General features: G+C 40.9%; 1 protein-coding gene across 5 annotated transcripts in view; it reads left to right on the top strand.

Moving 5' to 3' along the window:
• The window catches only part of APBB2 (amyloid beta precursor protein binding family B member 2), a 419,709-nt gene that overhangs the window by 283,390 nt on the left and 116,352 nt on the right, over positions 1–19,967 (top strand). For all 5 annotated transcript variants that reach the window (XM_072620570.1, XM_072620572.1, XM_072620569.1 and 2 more), the window contains 2 exons: positions 267–352; positions 449–509. In XM_072620570.1, coding sequence (XP_072476671.1) covers positions 267–352; positions 449–509 — 147 coding nt within the window. The remainder of the gene's footprint in view (positions 1–266; positions 353–448; positions 510–19,967) is intronic.

Raw genomic sequence — 19,967 nt, 5'->3', positions numbered from 1 at the left:
CAAACATGTTGCCTTTGTCTGATTTTTTCTTCTTTGAGTGAATTCAGTCTGAATTCCACAGGGTAAATGTGTTATAAGAACCAGGTGCTTGCACTGAATGACCATCTAATAGTCTGACTACCCTCTGCATGCCTTTGCCTACCTTAGCTCAGCATATACTATATGCTTCTATGCAGGGATGATGGTTTTTCCATCTGCCATTAGAGGTATTTGTAGTGGAAAGGGCACTTAATTCTGTAATAATAAATTCCAGCTTTCTCTCCTAGGATTTGCATGCAGCCACAGTTAACCCAGATCCCAGTTTAAAAGAGTTTGAAGGAGCAACCTTACGCTATGCATCTTTGAAACTCAGGTACGGTAGCAGAAAGTTCTGCTTGAACCGTGTTTTAGCCATGTCTATAGCTAGAACTTACAGTGGTGAACCCAGTATGCTTTTTTTCCTTTGTAGACATGCCCCACAAGCTGATGATGATGATTCATGTAGTATCAACAGTGACCCAGAAGCCAAGGTGAGCAAAAAAACCTTCTTTCATCAAAATTTCTACATTCTGAATTGTACAGTCCTTCATCTTCCCTCATATTATATGTTACAGTGCTGTAGTTTTGTATAATTTTATAGTATTTTATAGTTCTGATGGTTCCCTATCAGCTGTCCCAAAGTAAACACATAGTTGGCATGATGTAGCAACCATAGCTACTTCATATTTCAATCTTCCTTTCCAGTATATGACTCTGTTTCCTTTCAATATGCCCTTCATATCCATGTCCTTCTTGCATGTCAGTGGGCAGTGCTGATATGCAGAATCTCAAGATTGGAAGGGACATCAAGGGCCAACGAGTCCAAGCTGGAACAATGCAGAAATCCCTCACTAGCATGCAGACCCAGTAGTCATTCAAGTTTTCCTTGATGGGGTCCTGGTCTAGTAGGAAGGAACCTTTTATCTCCTAAGGCAGCCTTGCTCTACTTTTGAGTAGCTCTGTTTAGTTGTTATTTACAGTGACCTTAAATCTGCCTCTGAGAAATGTCTGTTGAGCACGACTGTTGTTTGTTATTTTTCAGTCATGTCTTACTCTTGGTGACTTCATTTGGGGTTTTCTTGGCAAAGATACTGGTTTGACATTTCCTTCTCCAGTTCATTTTACAGATGAGGAAACCAAGGCAAATAGGGTTAAGTTTGTCCAAGGGTCTAAGGATCTAAGGTTGGATTTGAACCCAGGAAGAGGTGTCTTCCTGACTCCAGGGCCAGTTCTTTGTCCATCGTGCCACTTAGGTGCCTATTGAGCACTACTAATCTTGCCCCATGGAACCAGCAAGATAAGTTCCTCTTCCTGGAGACAGACTCTCTACCCTTAATCAGCTTTTGTGTCTTGTCTGAGTTACTATTCTCCAGGCTAACCTTTCTTAGTTTCTTCACCTGCTCCTCATGGTTGAATCGCCTCTTACCATTTTGGTTACACAGCTTGTCAGTATCTTTGCTGGAACAGAGAACAATATTCCAGATGGAGTCTGACTATAGCAGAGCTTGGCTTGGCTATCACTTCCTTTGTTAGAGTTCATTCTGCTTCTCGATGCACCTTATGATTGCATTTAGCATTTTAGACTGTCATGTCATGCTGTTGGCTCCTGATGAGTGAGAGGGAGGGTCCAGTGAAACCTCTAAATCTTATTCACAAGAACTCTTCCTTAACCACCCACTGCTCCACCGTTCTGGGCTTACAAAATCTTCATCCTACTGCTTTCGTCATTTGCGTAATGTAAGAATTCAGAAATGATTGTCCTAATAACCTTTTTTAGCTGACTAATTATCTCGCTGTCTTAATGGAGAAGGTAGGAAGGGCTTTCAGTTCTTTATATGGCAAATGCAGATCAGTCACATCATCTTTGAGTAAGTGAGTGGGACCTTCTTGAGAGGAGTGGAGATGATCATGCTCATGAATTTCTAAAATCGGCATCATCTTTTCTTTTCCCATTTTTCTTTCCTTATTATCTTCTTTCCTCCTTTCCAGAAGGAAGGAAGAATGGATTAAGTGCCTACTGTGCGCAGGGTGCTTTGCAAGTGTCATTTCATGTGATCCTCACAACAACTCTGCATGATAGTCGCTGTTTTTACCTTCCTTCTACAGTTGAGTTGCCCAGGGTTACCCCACTAGTAAGTTTGGTCTTCCTGACTCCAGGTCCAGAGCTCTGTCCACTGGGCCATCACTTAGCTCCCTCTGAAGTTAAAGACAATTGGGCTAGATTTCCACCTCAAACTCTGCATCAGTATAGGATCTTCATGTCCAAAGAGCCTTAAAATGCAGTAGATTGATTGAGTGGAGATTATGTGAAGTGTGTTAGCATCCTGACTTATGCTCCTTTGATTCCTGATTTAAATCAGAATACTCCTGGGGTTCTGCTAAAGAAGAATGTGATGGAAATCCCTCCCGATCCTGTTGACCACAGGGAAATTTCTAACCAAGCTCAGAATGGTTACTGTAGGAACAGGTGGCTTTCTGAACAGGTCCTTGCACTGCTGCGAACATGCTGTGCTTTAAAAGATAAAATTGATGGTGAGGAAGAGATGCATAAAACACAAAGGCTACGGGTAAGTCGTCTGTTTTGCTGTCAGGTCTTTTACTAGGGCCATCAGCAAGGGCTGCAAGAGGAAGGGCCTACAGAGGAATCCATCTGTGCCACTAACTGCCGGACTGGAGGAATTTCTTAAAAAAAAAAAAAAAAAGACAGTGGAGAATCCTTAAGGTTTCTAGGGGAGGGTGGGAGGAGAGATGGAGCTTGAAGGGGCCACAAGACTAGGAGAAGCAGGGAATGCTCTGTGCACTCTGGGGTCTTTTGTCCCCTGGGTTATCTACTATGTACCATCATACTCTCCTTATCTGTTTGCGAACCAGCTTAGTATTAACCGAGCCTCCTCCAGAAGCAGTGGGAGATACAACCCTGCAGTGTATGTACATCCCGTTAAAACCATACCGAATTCAAGCCAAAGGAACCAGTACTGCATGTCATTCCTAGTCAAAGTAGATCGCTAAAATTTTAAAAATGTGATTGTTCCGTGAAAATTTGAGGAATCCAATTTAACAATCTTTTATTTTTTAAAAAGATTTTTTTATAAATTTAATAACCACCAGCACAACCTTGCAAGCTTATGAAATGGGAAATAAAATCTTACATAAAATCATTCATATTTAATGTATTAGAACCAAACAAATCAACAGCAAGCAGACATGAAATGTGTATGCGAAATGCAATGGCTTTGTCCCATTTCAGGGGCCACCGAAATGACTTTGTTTTCATCTTTGTGGTCGTGGTGGCACTTCTGACGTTCTTGCTTAACATCAATTCACACATTTTTTTGTAATTCTTTGTGTTTGTTTATGATTTTCCCCCCAAGGCACAGTAATAGTCTTCTTTATTAATAGGGTGTTCTCCATTTTGCAGTTATTGAACACAGTTATCAATAAAGATTTCACTGCCAGCCTTACTGTAGGCTGGGCATGGAGGCTTAGGAGCTGGAGAGAAAAAGATGAACAACTGTATACGTCCTGCCCTCAGGAGGCTTCCAGTCCAGTAAAGATGATAAAGTAGACTGAAATAACGATAATGAGATAAACTGCAGATTAGAAGTATAGAAGAGGTTTAGCCTTGACCAGAGAATGCGAAAATCACTTTTAGTTCAGGGAATCAGGGATGACTTCCTGGGACAGGTGGTACTAGTTCTGAGCCCTGAAAGAGCCAATTCTGACGACTAAGGCTTCCCCCTGTGTTCCTTTTATGACAGTTGGTGGTGTAGTAAATTGAGTGCAAATCCAGCCTCAGATGCTTAATAGCTGTGTGACTAGGCAAGTCACTTAAACTTGCCTGCCTTAGTTTCTTTAACTGAAAAATGGGAATAATAACAGAACCTACTTCCAGGTGGGACATTGACTTAGAAAACCACATATTAACATCATGTATGTTCTATTATATTTTAATTTATTTTGTTAAGTATTTCCCAATCTCATTTTCATCTGCTTCCTGAGCACTTGATGGAAATGTGTTTCAGAAGCTTGTTTGATACCTTTGTCCTGAACCAATTCTGTGGAATTTGGAGGAATCTGATCAAGATGTGCAAGCCCCAAGGCTGAGGGTTAGATCTTTGGTCACTGCAGCTTCCCCATTGACAGTGCCCTACATCCGTATCCTTGTTGCCTTACATGCCCAGATCATTGCAACAGCTCCCACATGTGATCTCGTCACCTCCCTTCTTTCTTCTCTCCAGGCAGCCCTACAAACTATGGCTAGGTTAAGCTTTATAACATGTCACTTTCATCATCTCATTGCTTCACGTGACTTACACCTATTTGCTAAACTCCTTAACCTGGGCTTAGCCTTACTCTCTATATCCAGTTAGTCAAGTCAGATCATCAAGGATTTATTAAGTATTTACTAAGTGCCAGGCACTGTGCTGTGTATGTTCTGGCCATATGAAGAAAGGGAAAGCTGGCAATTCTGAAAGGGAATTCTAGCTCCAACCAGGAGGATCTGAAAGGAGAACTCAGCTCTTAGCCAGGATGATCTCTTCACTGTTCCATAAATACCTCATGTGCATTCCCTCCTCAGTGTCTTTGTTCATGCATTTCCTCTTGCTGGAATGTCCTCTTCAGTTTGCCATGTAGATGTTTGATTGTGGATTTAGAGATGGAAGGGACCTTCAAGGTCACTTAGTCTAGAGGTGCCACACTCAAACAGAAGCAGAGACCGCTAAACCATAGGTAAGCATCCCTGTGGGTTGTATGTTGACTTGGAAAACCACACATGTCTAGATGTTTCTTTTTAAAATTAATGCATTACCTCATTAAAATCAGACAGGATTTACATCTGGTTTGGGCCACATTTGGGTGGGTCATAGGCTACAAGGGGCCCATGGGCTGTGTGCATGACACCTGATCTGGTGCAACTCCCTCATTTTACAGTGTAGACCTAAAGCAAATAAGTGATTTTTCAGAGGTCACAAAATTTGTAGGCTTTGGATGTAAATCTGTGTCTTCTGAATCTGAATCCAGCGCTCTCTACAATGCATCAGGCACACAAACATCTCAGTCTCTTATCCCCATTGCTCTGACCTCTCAGCTCCTCATTTGAATCTCTGATCTTTATTTCCCTCTGTCCATTTGCTTTCCTTTCCTGTACTTTCTAAATGTGCCCAACCTACATAGCAGAACAACTTTTCTTTTGCCTACCAAAAGAAAACTTTCTTTTTTCTTTTGCCTGTGTGACCCAAATAAATCTGTGTGGGCAGGGACTGTGTCATTTCCTAATTTAGTCCTGTATGGTGTATCTTGTGCACAGGGATTAATCTTATGCCACACCTAGCACAGCCTGGGATAGGGCTTGATGTGTGTGAGTGTTGTTAAAAATAACAGCCAAGTGAAAACTGTGAAAACCTATATGCTTAAAAATATTAATTATGTCTAACACAAGGACTTGTCTTTTTATTTTTTTGTATCGCCTTTGGGTCTAGCAGAGCTACACCTATAGTGGACTCCTCAGAAATGTTTGTTGAATTGAATAGAATAGACTTTATTAAGAAATTGATTGATATCTCTGATCGTGCCACATTTTTTTTGAAAGGAAATAGCCTGCCACCTTGTGGACAATTTTGAAAATTACATTAAAAGAGAAATGAATTGAAGGTATTTTATCTAATTAGGAAAAAAGAGACCATACCAGTGATTTAGTTGATTGGGAATTTCTGTCACCTAAGCTGATTTGTATGTCACTCACATGTAAATTACAGTCTTGGAGAATTGCTTGGGACACCGAGATTAAGTGATTTGCTCGTAGGTCTTTAGCTAGTATATTTCAGAGTCAGAACTCAGGTCTTTCTGACTCCAAGGTTTGCCTTTTCTCTACTACACCTTTCTATGTCTCTTTTTTTAAAATGTCATAATAAATTGTTATTTGAAAATGTTTAAAGAAAGGTTGTCAGAGTTGCACTGAAAGAATTTTCTAAGAAATATACCAAGCAGATAAACAAGGAAAAAGCCTCTCTTTGACTGAGGTTGAGAAACTGTAACAATGTGATGTTGAGAACAAGAGCCCTGGGGTTAGAGTCCAAAGATCTGGGTCTGAGATCCTAGCTCTGACAGCAAGCAATGTGATTTACACAACTTGTTTGAGTCTCAATTTCCTCATCTGTAAAATGGGGGGCAATAACATCTGCCCAAACATCTTCATAGAATTGTTAGTGTCTGATGAGATAATGGCTGTGAAAGGGTTTCATAAACTGTAAAATGCCACAGAAGTATCAGGAGTAGCTGTTCTTTTTAGTAATAACCTGATGCCTTATATAGGAACATCACCCTAAAGCTGTCCATGAAGATATTTCTTGGTGAATGTTTAAGAGTGAGTGGTTAACATTTAATAATCAGTTTTCAGTATTAGATTTTGAAGAAGCCCCAGGAAATACATGAAGTATTTGAAAATTCCCATAGTGAATAGTGTTCAAATCACAAGATCTTTTTAGGTTTCTTTTCACTGTGTGCTGGGCACTGAGCTAATGGCAGAGAGTACAAAAGGAGACAAAACTGTCTAATGGGGGAGATAACAGGCAAAGGAACATGCACAAGCAAGCTACATACCGGATGAGTAGGGAGACATTAAAAGAGACTTAAGAGGGGTGGGAAGAAGCTTCCTATAGAAAGGAGATTTGGGGTGAGAAGGAGCCAAGGAATCCAGGATGTGATGAGGAGGGAGAGAATTCCAGGAATAGAGGTCAGCTAGAGAAGATGCCTGGGGCCAAGAGATGGGGTATCTTGGTTGAGGAACAGCAAGGAGGCTGGTGTCACTAGATGGAAGAGTGCTTGCTTGGGAGTAAGGTTTAAGAAGACGGGAGAGGTCAGAGGGGGCGGGTTAGGGAGGGCTTTGAAGGCCAGACAGAGCATTTTGTAATTGATCCTGGAGGGAGGAGGAAGCCACTGGAGTTGAGTGAGTATAGGGGCTACATGGTCAGACTGTGCTTTAGGAAAATCAGTATAGTGGCAGAATGAAGGGCAGAGTAGAGAGGGGAGAGACTTCAGGCAGGTTGTTGTAATGATCCAGGCGAGAGATGATGAGAGCCGACCCCAGAGTGCCCTTGATGTTAGAGGACCTCTAGTCCACCCTCCCTTCCAGATAAAATTGACCCGAAGCTCCAAATGCAAGTCATTTAACCTCTCTGGGCCTCAGTTTCCTCATTTGTACAATGAAGGTTTTATCCAGCTCTAAATTATGAGTCTATAACCCTATGACTAAATGGAGACAACCCTCCATTCAGAACTGTTAGCCAGATGGAACCAGCCTCTAATCTGTGGATGACTGGAGCCTAACAGAGCAGTTGAGAGACAGGAGAGTTGGGAATCAAACAGAAGTTTAATTTCAAAGTGAAGGACATGACTTACAAGCAAGGAGACAGGTTGGTACTGGTGCCCTGCCCCTAGTGGGGGCACTTGAGGTGGTGCGGCTGAACCTTGATTTGTATACTTGTGATTAGACAAAGAATCAAACAGTGTGGTGTAGCAATAGTACTGAGGCACAACAGCACTAGTGAGTCAAGGTTGTCTAGTGACCAAAGGTCTGTTTATAGCAGGGCTTCATGTCTGGTTCTTGCCTGAGCTCAGACTCCAGTAGTTCCAGAAGGTTAGTGCAAAGGACTGTTGTCATACCAAGCTCTGAGCACAGCTTGCTTGCTGGGTCTTAGCTCTGGAAAATAGGGTGTCTCCTAAGAGTATCTTGACAGAACCGAAGGTTGGGACTCAGAGTTGTCTGGCGTAATAGGGTGTCTGATAATTTTCATTCAAGGCCATTTCACTCTGCCATTGTCCACAGGTGCCCTTGGACTGCTCTTTTCTGCAGGTAGATGTAGGTTGTATGGAGGGGCAGCCAGGTGGTACAGTGGAAAGAGTGCCCAGGCTTGGAGTCAGAAAGAACCATCTTACTGAGTTCAAATCCAGCCTCAGACACTTAGTAGCTATGTGACTCAGGGTAAGTCACTTACCCCTGTTTGCCTCAGTTTTTTCATCTGTAAAATGAGCTGGAGAAGGAAATGGCAAAGCACTCCAGTGTTTTTGCCAAGAAAACCCCAAATGGGTCACAAAGATCAGATGTAAGCGAAAAAACACAGCAATAAAAATTGGTAGGTTCCTGAGAAATGAACTTTGGCAGCCTGCTGCCATCTGTGCTGAAAGAAGGTCTCTTCCCAGCCTTTTCCAAAGCAGGAGAGTCAATATTTGCTTTCTAGCAACAGACTGTGTTTGTGCATATGAAGTTAGCCAGAGCAGCAAAGGACACTGGTATTCTGGAACAAGTGGAGGAGTTTAAAAAGGGGGGAGGGTCCAAGTGGTAAATCTGTCAGCGTTATAGCTCTTGTATTTATTCTATGTATTATATAGCTCTTGTAGGTATTTTGATCTATGTGCTGTAAGTATTTACTTTTTCCTCTTGAGATGGGAAGCAGTAGCTGTCCTTGGAATCAGGAAGACCTTGAACTCAAGTCTCACTTCTGACACTGACAGCAGTGACCCTGGTCTTGTCACAACTTCTCTGGGCCCCAGGCAACTTTGAAATATTCTAAGTTGTACAGTAGGTTCTGTGGTAGACATCCAGTCACCATCTCTATGTCATAGGAAGGAAGAGAGGGAGAGAGGGACGGAAGAAGAAAGGGAGAGAAAGAGGGAGGGAAGAATAAGGAAGAAAGAATGGTTCTCAAAACTTTTAAAAAGACAAGTATTGCATTAAAAATGTAATTTGAGTACAGACATTCAGGATACACACAGCTTTTCAGGAAGACATTTCTTATATAGAATAAGATATGCATTCATTAGTATCACAAATAAAATAATGTTATTACTATAATAATGTATCACTTAAAAATAATTATCAGGAACACCCCTTGTTAATCAGGGGGGGAAATGCCCCTTCCCTTTGACCTCAGAGGGAGGCAGTGATTGTCGTTAACATCGTTTAGTTAAGGGACCGCGTGACTATGAGAGTTCAATTAATTTAGCAAAATTGACACTGCAAATCTTGGCAGAACAAGGCTGCTAACCTTAATGCTTGGGTTTTAGGCTAGCATTTGCTGCAGTGTACCAAACGCCCTGCTTCCTGGTTGACACAAAGCCCAGTGCAGAGCGGGGCTCTCACATGCCAACTTTGCCATTTAGTGCTGATTACAGTTTTGACCTTTCCAAAGCTGTTGTTGCCCTTTGGTTGATAACCCAGCAGAGACTGAGCTGTTATTGTTACAGAGCTGCACACTTGCCTCCTTTATTAACTTCTGTTTCCTGCCCTAGACATTTGCCTCAATAAGCTGAGGACAGAAGTGGCTGATTCGGCAATGATGTGCTTAGCACAGTTCCAGGCACTTAGTAGGTACCTAATTAATGCTCATAAACTGCCTGGTTGACTGATGTGTTGGTATCTAGTGTAACAGCTGTATCCCATGGTGGGCAGATGCCTTAGATGGTTAATTAGGTAAACCTCAAAATTTTCTCTTCCCCCCAAAAAATGCATCACAAGAAACAGTCAAGACAATGGGCTGGCAACCAGTGGTACCAGCCATGGTGAGAGTCTGTGGCAGCAGGTGTGTGAAAAGGACACATATTGATATTGGCAGCAGGAGTACTCAGACTATCCATGAGAGAGGAGCCTCATCACTTGGGCACATCATAGTCCTATATAAGCTGAAAGCTGAACGGACTTCGGGAACAGGGGGAAGCAGCAGTAGACTGAGTCTCTAACATTGGCATGACCAGCTGGCGTCACCTTGAACCAGGAATCTGTCACACTGGGTCATACATCCAACCTTGACACTACTACCCAAAGATACATATACATATTCATGTACATATATGTGTGTGTGTTTGCATATATGTGTACAAGTGTACATACATATACATACACACATAGTGGCGTAAGAAAAAAGCTAGCAAAAACTAGACAACCTTCTGGGGAGTTTGTTATTACCAGAGCAGCCTGTACCATTCCAATTCAATAGGTATTTATAAAGTAACTATTATGGACCAATAATTATGCATACAAAGGCAAAAATCAAACAGTTCCTTCCCTTAAGGAACTTATATTCTACTGGAATGTTGGTATCTGTGGCCATGATGGAGGGAGGTATGTGTGTCTATCTTTGTGGTATTAATCATTCAACCATCCTGAATGGAGGGCTGTTTCCTTGCTGTATAATAGGAAAATGAATGGGGCAGTGAGGTGGCATAGTGAGTACAGCATCGGACTTGAGTTGAGAAGAACTGAATTCAGATCCTTTCTCAGACACTTATTGGCTAGGTGACTCTGGGCAAGTCACTTAAAAAGCTCTTTGCCTCAGTTTCCCCATATGTAAAACAGGGTTAATAATACTACCTCCTTCCCAAGGTTATTGTGAAGATTCAGTAAGATATTTGTAACGTGCTTTGTAAACCTTGAAGCACTATGTATACATGCTAGCTATTATAAATAAGACATGAAAAACAAATCCCTGTCCTTGGAAAGTTTACAACCTAATAGATGGGATTATAGATGTAAAACAGTAAGAAGAAAATATATTTGTATCAGACAGATTCAGACAAAACCCAACAAGAGCTCAAAGGAGAAAGTGATTGCTTACCCCCTTGAGAGATCTCAGGGAAGATTTCACTGAGAAGGTAGCACCCAGGCTGGACCTTGAAGTGAGATTCTAGCAGGGCTACATGGGAACTGAGGAACATTCCAGGCATAGGTGACTCAGCTGTGGGAAATGGAGGAATGTTGAGTTCAGGGAACAAGAAATGGGTCGATTTCAGAAGAGCCTAGAGTATTAAATGGCATTAGTGTGAAATAACACTGGAGAAGTAGATCTAGCGAGATCATTTAAGTCTAGCTAAGGAGTTTGGAATTTATTTGGTAAGTGGTAGGGAAGTTGTCAGAACGTTAGTTTTTAATGATAAAAGAAACTGAGAAGGGAGTGATTTACTCTTAGATGATTTATGCTAAAAGTGGTGACTTTGGGTGGAGGGTAGAGAAGAGGAGAGAAGGCAAGGAAGAGTTAAATCATCCCTTTATTAGCATTCAGCTTGTGTATGGAGCATATATACATTTCTTATCCCAGAGAAGACGTGAAAAGAATTGAAATGGTTCTCTTGCATAAATTTTATTAAAACGCTCTGCTTGATTCTTATTTTTGTCCCGTTATTTTCATAGTCAACTGGAAGCAATTGTTAGAATTTGGGTCCCAGCACTATGGGAAAGGATGCAGACATCTTCCACCTTACCACACACTGTCCACCAGAGGAGAAGCTGCCATTTATAAAGATTGACTCTCAGAAGCATGTCCTGAGCTTGCTACATCAAGCCAGTGCTGACTTTTCAAACGATATTTCTGAGTTTGGCATTGTCTCTTTGTGCCTTTTAATTTCGACTAGGTTATTTCTATTGCTTCCCATCATCATACAATTTGAAAATAAATGAGCTTCAGATCATAGAATGTTAAAGTTGAAAGGGAACCTCAAGATCATCTCTTTCAGCTGTGCGATTTGACTCGGGAGAACACTTGCCCCAACACTTGCCCAGTGTCTCACAGTCACATAGCAGTGACTAGCTGTTCCTCCCTCTCCTGGGCCCTTTTGGTTATGACATCATGTTCTCAAACTAGAGCTTGTCTTGGCTATTTTTCTAGATTTCCATTCCACATATGCTCTTGTGCCTGTTCCTTCCTCCTTTAAATACCCTTGAACCAAATATTTCACAAGAATTCACTGCCCATCATGCATCGATCATAAATTTAGTGGTCATAAGTATTAGTCATGTGTATTATCTAAATATCACCTCAGTGTTGCAATAAGAAATTCTGGGATAATAAATGCTCGGCAAAGTAGTCCCTAAGAGGACCAGGCCTGGACAGATTTTTGTACAGCCTGAGAAATGAAGTTTTTAATAAGTGTTTATTGATGAGGTTGATGGTTTCTCTGTCTTCTTCATCAGAATGAAATTAATGATTGTATTGATTCTGGCTGGTTTTTAAATAACTCTGTAAAGATGTTGAATGCATGTATTGTGAGCTAATAGTCAGCACCAGGCTTTCTTGAGAGGACCTTCTCCTGGACTCAGAAGAGGACAGGAAGCATACATATTCACATTTGATCACTGATCATTGAATTTCAAAGTAGATGAGCTCTTATATGAAGCACAACCACCGCATTTTACAGACTTTCCCCAACTTAAATTAGTAGTACATGAGAAAGTTAGGATCTGAAGCCAGCTCTTCAACTCTGAATCTCTGGCCCCCACTGAGGATAGCTAATACTTTGCCTGCCTCTGCCTCTCTAGACTGTGAGGTTTTAATAGGAGGTTTTATATCATCACGTCATTATTGGTCTGATGAGGTTTTTTTTGTTTTTTTTTTTTTGCCATCTTAGAGACTGTGGTCCAGAAGAGGCAGTTTCAAAGAGCTGGGAAAAAGTTAAAAGCCCTCTCAGAACTTTTCCTCAGCCACACAAATGGTCTATGTTCCAGTTCCTGAAGAAGATGGGTAGAAAAGTTGATTCAGCCTATGGTGTGATTGGCTTCTTCTGTGGCCTCAGGAGTGGTGGTATAGCTAGCTATGCCCTCCTGCTTTTTCCAGAGTGGAATTTTAAATCATTTTCATTTGAGTAATGGAAGATAGCCCAGCTGGTATCTCCATGGGTGCCACAGACAGATTTGCATAAATGAATAAGTGACTCTTCAAAAGTATAGTCACTGGTAGAGGAAATGTGTTCACGAATTCCCTTAATAATTTAGCACATGTGACAGCTTGGACCTGCTGATTTGTAGAACTTGGGGTTTAGAGATATTCCCTCGCCTGCCTTAAATGGAGAGCTGTTCCACACAAGAACTCATCCTGGCTCATAAGCAGAGGAGAAAAGCTGGCTAACCTCTTCCCCTTGTTCTTTCTAAAGATGAAACTTGAATAGTGCAGCCAGACTCATATGTTTATTTAGCAAGGAGAGGTGAGAGGCACACTGTTTATCCTCCTCCATGTCTTCATGAGTAGCTTTGTTGCCCAGTAAAGTTCTTCCCCTCTTCTTTTGTATAGAACCCACCCCTGCACTCCTCTTAGCTTAGAGCCCAAGAGGGTGAAGGAACCTCAAGAGATTTTCCAAGAAGTCATTAGAGTGGATTCATTCAAATCGAGGTTTTTTAGAATATTGTCTCAGGGCTCTGTGGTTCCATAAAATATACAATGTTTGCTTTTAAGACTACTTTTAAGATTTTGTTAAGATTTATTCCATTTACTAAAGAGGGGTTACTCACTGTTTTGAGCCTTAATTATCCCCATATTGCCACTGAAAACTTAAAGAATAATAACTAGCATTAATGTAGCCCTTTGAAGTTTTGCCAGAAATCTTGGGTTTCTATATGTTTTTTCACTTAATCCTTACAACAACTCTGTGAGGTATGATATAATTTATTCCCATTTTACAGATAAGGAAGGTAAGGCTGAGAAAAGTAGCTTGCTCAGGGTACCACAGTTTATAAGTTTCTGAATCAGGACTTAGGAGTCTTCCTGACCTCTAAGTCCAGGGGTTCACTGCACCCCTATACATCTCCAAAATGAATAAGAAAGTTTCTTTCCAATGTGTCCTTTTTCCTCTTTATACACTTCAAAAACATAGGATCTAAATAAAAATAAGAAAGTTAGAAAGAGAAATAAGTTTAAGAGGGGAAAAGATGGTTTCTGATTTGGACATATTAAGTTGGAAATTCTGACCAAATTCAGCAGGCAGTTGGAAATGCAAGTGTTAGGGAGGAGGTCTGTGATAGACATCCACAGATCATCCACATAGACATGATGGTTGAATCCATGAGAGTAATCAAATCACCAAAGTGAAATTTGTGGGGAGAGAAAATTTGTGGGAGAGAGAGAACAAAGGCTAGATTCTTATTGGAAAGGCAAAATTGAGGGGGGAAGGGAGGGAAAGTAGTCAGCAGAGACAGAGGATTGGCCCCCAAAAGAAGAAAGCTAGAAGAGTTATGTCATGAAACAAAAGGTTTAAAGAAGGGAGTGGTGGAGTGTTCAATAATGTTAAATTCTGCAAAGATATTGAAGAAGATGAGAACTGGAAAAAAATTAAACAAACTTAAATTTGGGAAGCACTGGTGACCTTTAATAAAAAAGTCACAATAGTGTCTTGGGGATGATAAACTGTAAAAGAAAGAGGAATGAATAGATGCTGTGGAAGTAAAGACAGTAACTTAGACTGAGAAGTTCTGCATTAAAAGAACACAGAATTGCTGACACCTCAAAGGAACTTAAAGGATTTTTCAAAGGTTTTTCCAAGACAGAGAGACCTCAATATTTTGTAGGCAGAGAGGAGAGCTAATAGAAGGAGAGACTGAAAATTGGGGGTTCTTAATCTGTTTTTGCATCTTGGTCCCCTTTGGCGGTCTGGTGAAATCTCTGAATCCTTTCTCAGAGTAATGTTTTTAAATGTACAAAATACATAGTATTGCAAAGGAATCCAGTTCTATTGAAATGCAGTTAATCAAAATATTAAAAAAAAAAAAACACCTTTACATATCCCAGATTAAACACCCATGCTGTAGATAAATGAAAGAGACACAATTGGTGCCTTGAGGTCAGTAAAGAGAGAGATGGTGTAATTCAAGAGGAAGAACTTGCCTTGGAGAGGCACAATGCTTATTCCTCTGAGAGAGGAGGGAAGCAGATGAGGATAAGTGGCAGTGTTCTGATGACTTTGTGTGGAGAGAAGAGAGGAGGAGAAAAACTCTCATGTCACAGCCGGATTTCTGTAATGTAGTGAGGGTCCTACCAAGACTCCCTCAATTAATCTGGGGTTAAGGCCATTGGTATGATTTGGTGACTTGCTCCAATAAGGTTCAGCAGCCCAGAAAGAGAAAAGCAAGAGTAAAGGAAGCCATCTTTATCCAGAACTAGAGATTGGAAAAGAGTGGTATAAAGAAAGGCTGGCGGGATAAGAGAATACTAGTTGTAATAGTAGTAGCTGTTGTTGTTGTTGTAGCAGCAGTTCATGTTTCTATAACTTTTTTCACAATTTCAAAACACTTTCCTTGCAAAAACACTGCAAGATAAAGTAGGACAAGTATTATGCCCATTTTGCAGCTCAGAGGAGCAGTGATTTGCTCAAGAGCCAACAATTAGTAGCTGGCAGACCTTGGACCTGGCAAGGCATCCTGCTGCCAAGGTCAATCCTCTTTCTAATAGGCAGTGCTGCCTCTGGGAAGAACAAAGAGAAAGAGCACAGCTGAAATAGCTGACCACGAATTCCATGCTGGACAGGGAGAGAAGTAAAGTCAGGAGTCACTCAATGGATTGGAAGAATACGGAGGAATAGGGAAGATTTGAGTTGAGTTAAAGGATTAAAGGTGATAATGAGTACAAAATGAGGTTCAGTTGCAATAAGGAAATTGTGATCAGAGAGGGAAACAGAAGTGGGGCATTTTCAGTATAAAGGATAAGTGTCTTTGGTGACAGAAGCAGAACAGAAATGAAGGTCCCTGAAATTGTCAAGCCAGAATGTTGGGAGTTGAAGTTCTAAAGGATGAAGATAGAGGTTAAGGGGTAGAAGAAGTGGAAGCCAGGTGCTGAATGATTTCCAGAAGAGGGAGTAGTTCCTGAAACAGGTCTAGAAGTGATCTTTAGGAATAAAGAATAGCCTCACCCATTCACTTAGCCCTCCAGAATTGAGAGATATAGAAGAAGAAACTTCCCTAGATTTAGGGGACTAAGAGGTCATGCTATCCAGGGAATGCCAGGTTCAGCACAGGGAAGCAATTAGAAGGTGAGAAGAGTTTACTGTTGGGAGAATGAACAGTTCCCAGGGGTATAAGGACAGTGGCTGGTAGAGCAGCAGAGGGTTAGAGAGAGCCTGGCGGGAGTCAGGCTGAGCTGGAGGAGGAGAAAGGAGGAGATGCTGAGAGGAAGGATTTGTGTTTGCCATGCTGACTGTGGCTAAGAGGGTCCAGGAGAAGAGCTTTGTAGAACAAACTGAATTCAGAACTGACTTTAAATAGGATGTTGTAGGAAAGTTCATGTCTAATTAAAAGAAGGTGAGGATATACATGAGGAAAAAAAGTTTGTGTTTAAAAAAAAGAATAAGTCTTGGTGCTGGAACTACAAAGATGGAGATGACACAGACCCTGATCTCAAGCAGGCTGCAATAATAAGTTAGATATACAACTCAAGTAACTCTGATATGAGGGGAAGTCCTCCCTGGTTAGATATATCTAGGGTATTGTGTTCACATGGGAACTCTGTGTTTTAAGAATTAGATCATTAAAACAGAGTGTATCCAAAAGAGGGTGATCAGGATGGTGAGGGAACAAAACTGTACTGAAAGAGGATCATTTGTAAAGCTTTAGCCTAGGTGAGACTAAGAGTGGGTATTATAACTGTCTTTTGTGAATGAGATGCTAGGCTTGTTTGACTTGGAAAAACAACATTCAGCCCCAAATAAGGAAACATTTCCTAATTATTAGAACTGACCCAAAGTGGAATGGTTTGCTTTGGGTGCTTCTGTTTGATCCTAGAACTAACTGGAGGTTAGGTCACTGGAGTTTATTAAGTAGAGGCAGTTCCTGGTTAGATCTGAACTTAAGAAAATAGATTTGACTACAGTAGGAAGGTGTAAGCATAAGCAAAGTAGGATTTTTTTTTTTTCCAGAGTTCAGTTTCCTAGGCTCAGGCTGACTTGTAAGCATCTGAAGGATTAATTTCCTTTGAACCCTGATAATTCACAACTGTGCTGAGTCAAGAAGGTTTCATGCCTCTTAGCTAATCAGGGGCCAAGTCTTTGTTATATATTCTTGGAGGCTGGCATTTTGCTTTGGGGGCTCACTCATGAGAAGGACCTTTTGATTCCCTGGATGGGACTCTGAATGTTCATTTGTTAAAAATGCCTCAATTACTCAGATGTTGGTGCTCCCTCAATCTGGTGGTGTGTGTAGGTGGGTGTATTACTTTGTTCAGACTGTTGGACCCCTATCTGTTGAATCTCTGTGCTAATTTCTCTGTTTGTATTTTCTATACTCACTTCTTTCTACTTTTTTGTAATTAAAGTAAGATTGTAAGGTAAGATTGTTGACCCCTTTAAAGTTGTATTTCCTTTAGAAAAGCAGATCAAAGAATCTGTTAGCAGCCCACCCTGTGTGGTTGCTATTACACTCTAGTGCTTGGTATTATAGGAGAATAAATTGGAATGGTGAGAGATATGAAGCAAAGGAGACCAATTAGGAGACCATTGTCAGAATTTGAGCAATAGATGATGAGTGTGTGAACTTAGGATGCGAGCTGCGTAAGTAGAGAAAGGCTATGAGACATGTGGAAATAGAGATTGTAAGATTTGGTAACTGATTAAGTATGAGAGGTGAGGGAGATGAATTATCGAATTCTACCAGGCTATAATGTGAAGAATTAATGAAGCAGGAAACCAATTAGTAGACCATTATAAATAATCTAGATAAGAAGTTGTATGTTGCTGTGTGTTGCCTCATCTTAAACGTGATAAACTTTGAGTTGAATTTTTGAATGACATTTTTAGTTTCTCCACAGAAATAAATGTAAATTTCCTTTTGCCAAGAATGGAGAATCTCCTTTTTATCTTAAGAAATGCACAAAAAGCGGTTATGTTTTAGAATCATTTTGAGTAGAAATGTTAAAGGATATTTCCAATGTGGGAAGGTTTTCCTTCTCTCAGCACTCCAAGCCAGGGTAGCAGTTCTTAGAGCTGGATTTGAAAAAAGCATAGATTTTGACAGACAGACCATTTTTCATAGTTTTTATTATTCTTAGGTCCATGTCAGAACTATTGAATGCTGCTGGTATTGGTCATGCAGACCATTCAAGTGCAAGAGAGAGGGAATTGTGTGTGTCCCCACCAGTCATCAGTCTGTGTGGCTCTCAGAGAATAGCGGGAACAGCCCAAAGTAGTTGTAGGAGAATTGGTGGGCTGCCATTAACAGCATTAAGGCACTTTCACTGCTGAAGAAGCAGACTGCAGATAAATAATGCAGCATCTAGAAAGCATTCTTTTTCTCCCCAAAAAACCTTTTTTTATTATTAAAAAGTGAGCCATGGGCCTTAACATGTATTTAGAAATTCCAAAGTGGCACAGAAACATCCTTTGGCTTAACATTAAGCCCACTTTGTACCAGGCAGACTCCAGATTTTATTGAAAGACTCAACTAGAAGTATGAAGCTGTCTCAGTCCAACAGCAGGCACCAGACCAGAATGCAATAGCCCAAATTAACTGCAGTGGTAATGGGCAGCTTGATGTATTTCCCTTCCTAACAACCGCAAGTTGTATAAAGTAAAGACCATTGTGTTTGGTCAGCATTGTGTCTTGTCAGACTGTTAATTCATGCATATAGACTGCAGGCAGAATACTCTGTATTTGCATCATGCAGATGCAAATATTTTTAGCTAACATATGCCAAGTTGTGAAATGCCATATTTTCCCACAAGAGGAAGACTATCTTAGAAACATAATTTTCGAAATGGGACTCTCAGGTCCCAAGCACATTTTTGTGAAATAGAGAATTATAGATGCTGTACCTCTATGGTTTTTTCCCTCTCTGTGATTCTCTCTAGGACCATAGCTCCAAAGGTCATCTGGTCCCATCTGTCTCAGAATGAGTTCAGGCTTAGGCCAAAGCGGACTCACCTTCCCTGAAAGATCTCCTGGTGGAATTGAACAGTCACTTTGCCCCTCCCTCTTTACTGCAGTGGTGTGGGAGTAGCTGTGTGGAACCTTGTCTAATCTTTGTTAAAAGCTAGGGAAGGCAGAAGGAGCTATTTGCAAATGTACGTGATATAAAAACACTAGGAATCAGTAAATTGAAGATACAATTTAACTTAAAAAAGAAAAGAATGAAAGCTGTCTGGGTTGTGAGATTTCCATCATCTCTTTTGACTTTGGTTTCAGCATCTGAGTATAGCAGAAAGAACGCATTGACTTTGCAATCAGGAGAACGGAGTTCAAATCCTGTCTTAGTGCTACCCTCTATGAACATGGTTAAGACAGTTAACCTCTTTAGATCTTGGTTTTCTTGTCTGTAAAATGAGATGTTTAAACTAAAGACCCTAAGATCTCTTCCAGAGACCACTCTAATTCTCTCCCTTGTTTAATTGCTTCCCCAGTGGAGAAGTTCTAACTTTTGCCAAACTCAAGTCTCAGACCTGGAAATCTGCTTCCCTTTTGTTTGATTCTCTGTTGAAGGAAAGTAACAAATAAATAGCATATACTTGGAGATACTTGTACATTTGCCTTCTCTGGGCAAACAGTCTCAGCCTCTTTAATAAAATCTGTTATCATTCACTTACCTTGTGTTTGGTTCCCCTTCTAGCCCTCTCTTCATTTTCAATCCCATTTGGTCTTTTTACATAGTGCTCTTAGATTGACAAAGCACTATGTTCCCTATGTTACCTATTTAATCTCACAACAAACCTGTGAGGTAGGTGCTGTCGTGAAACCCATGGCGTGTGATACTTAACAGATGTTTGCTCATTGATTTAGTCTGTACCTCTCCAAGAATCTCTTCTGTAGCCTGTGAGGCTGGAGCTCCTCCTGCAAGAGAGAGTCTTTTGTCTCCTGAAGGAGCGCAGAAAAAACATTTTGGATATCTCTGAGTATTAGGAAGTTTTCTTCTGCATTAGGTCTTTTATCTGTCTCTGCAACTTCCACTCTGCTCCTAGTTGTGTCCCCAAAGGGTCTCTAGGTGGTGCTGTAATGGATAGAGATCTGGCCCTGGACGACCTAAGTTCAGATGGGGCCTCAGATACTTCCTAACTGTGTGACCCTGGGCAAATCCCTTAACACTGTTTGCCTCAGTTTCTTCATCTGCAAAATGAGCTGGAGAAGGACATGGTAAACCACTCCGGTATCTTTGCCAGGAAACCCCCAAGTGGATTAATAAGGATTAAACATGACAGAACAACCATGTCTTCTG

This window comes from Notamacropus eugenii, chromosome 6 (assembly GCF_028372415.1).
Source record: "Notamacropus eugenii isolate mMacEug1 chromosome 6, mMacEug1.pri_v2, whole genome shotgun sequence".
NCBI classification, from domain to species: Eukaryota; Metazoa; Chordata; class Mammalia; order Diprotodontia; family Macropodidae; genus Notamacropus; species Notamacropus eugenii.
Note: the sequence above shows the minus strand (reverse complement) of the source record. Positions and strands in the feature narration are given on the sequence as shown.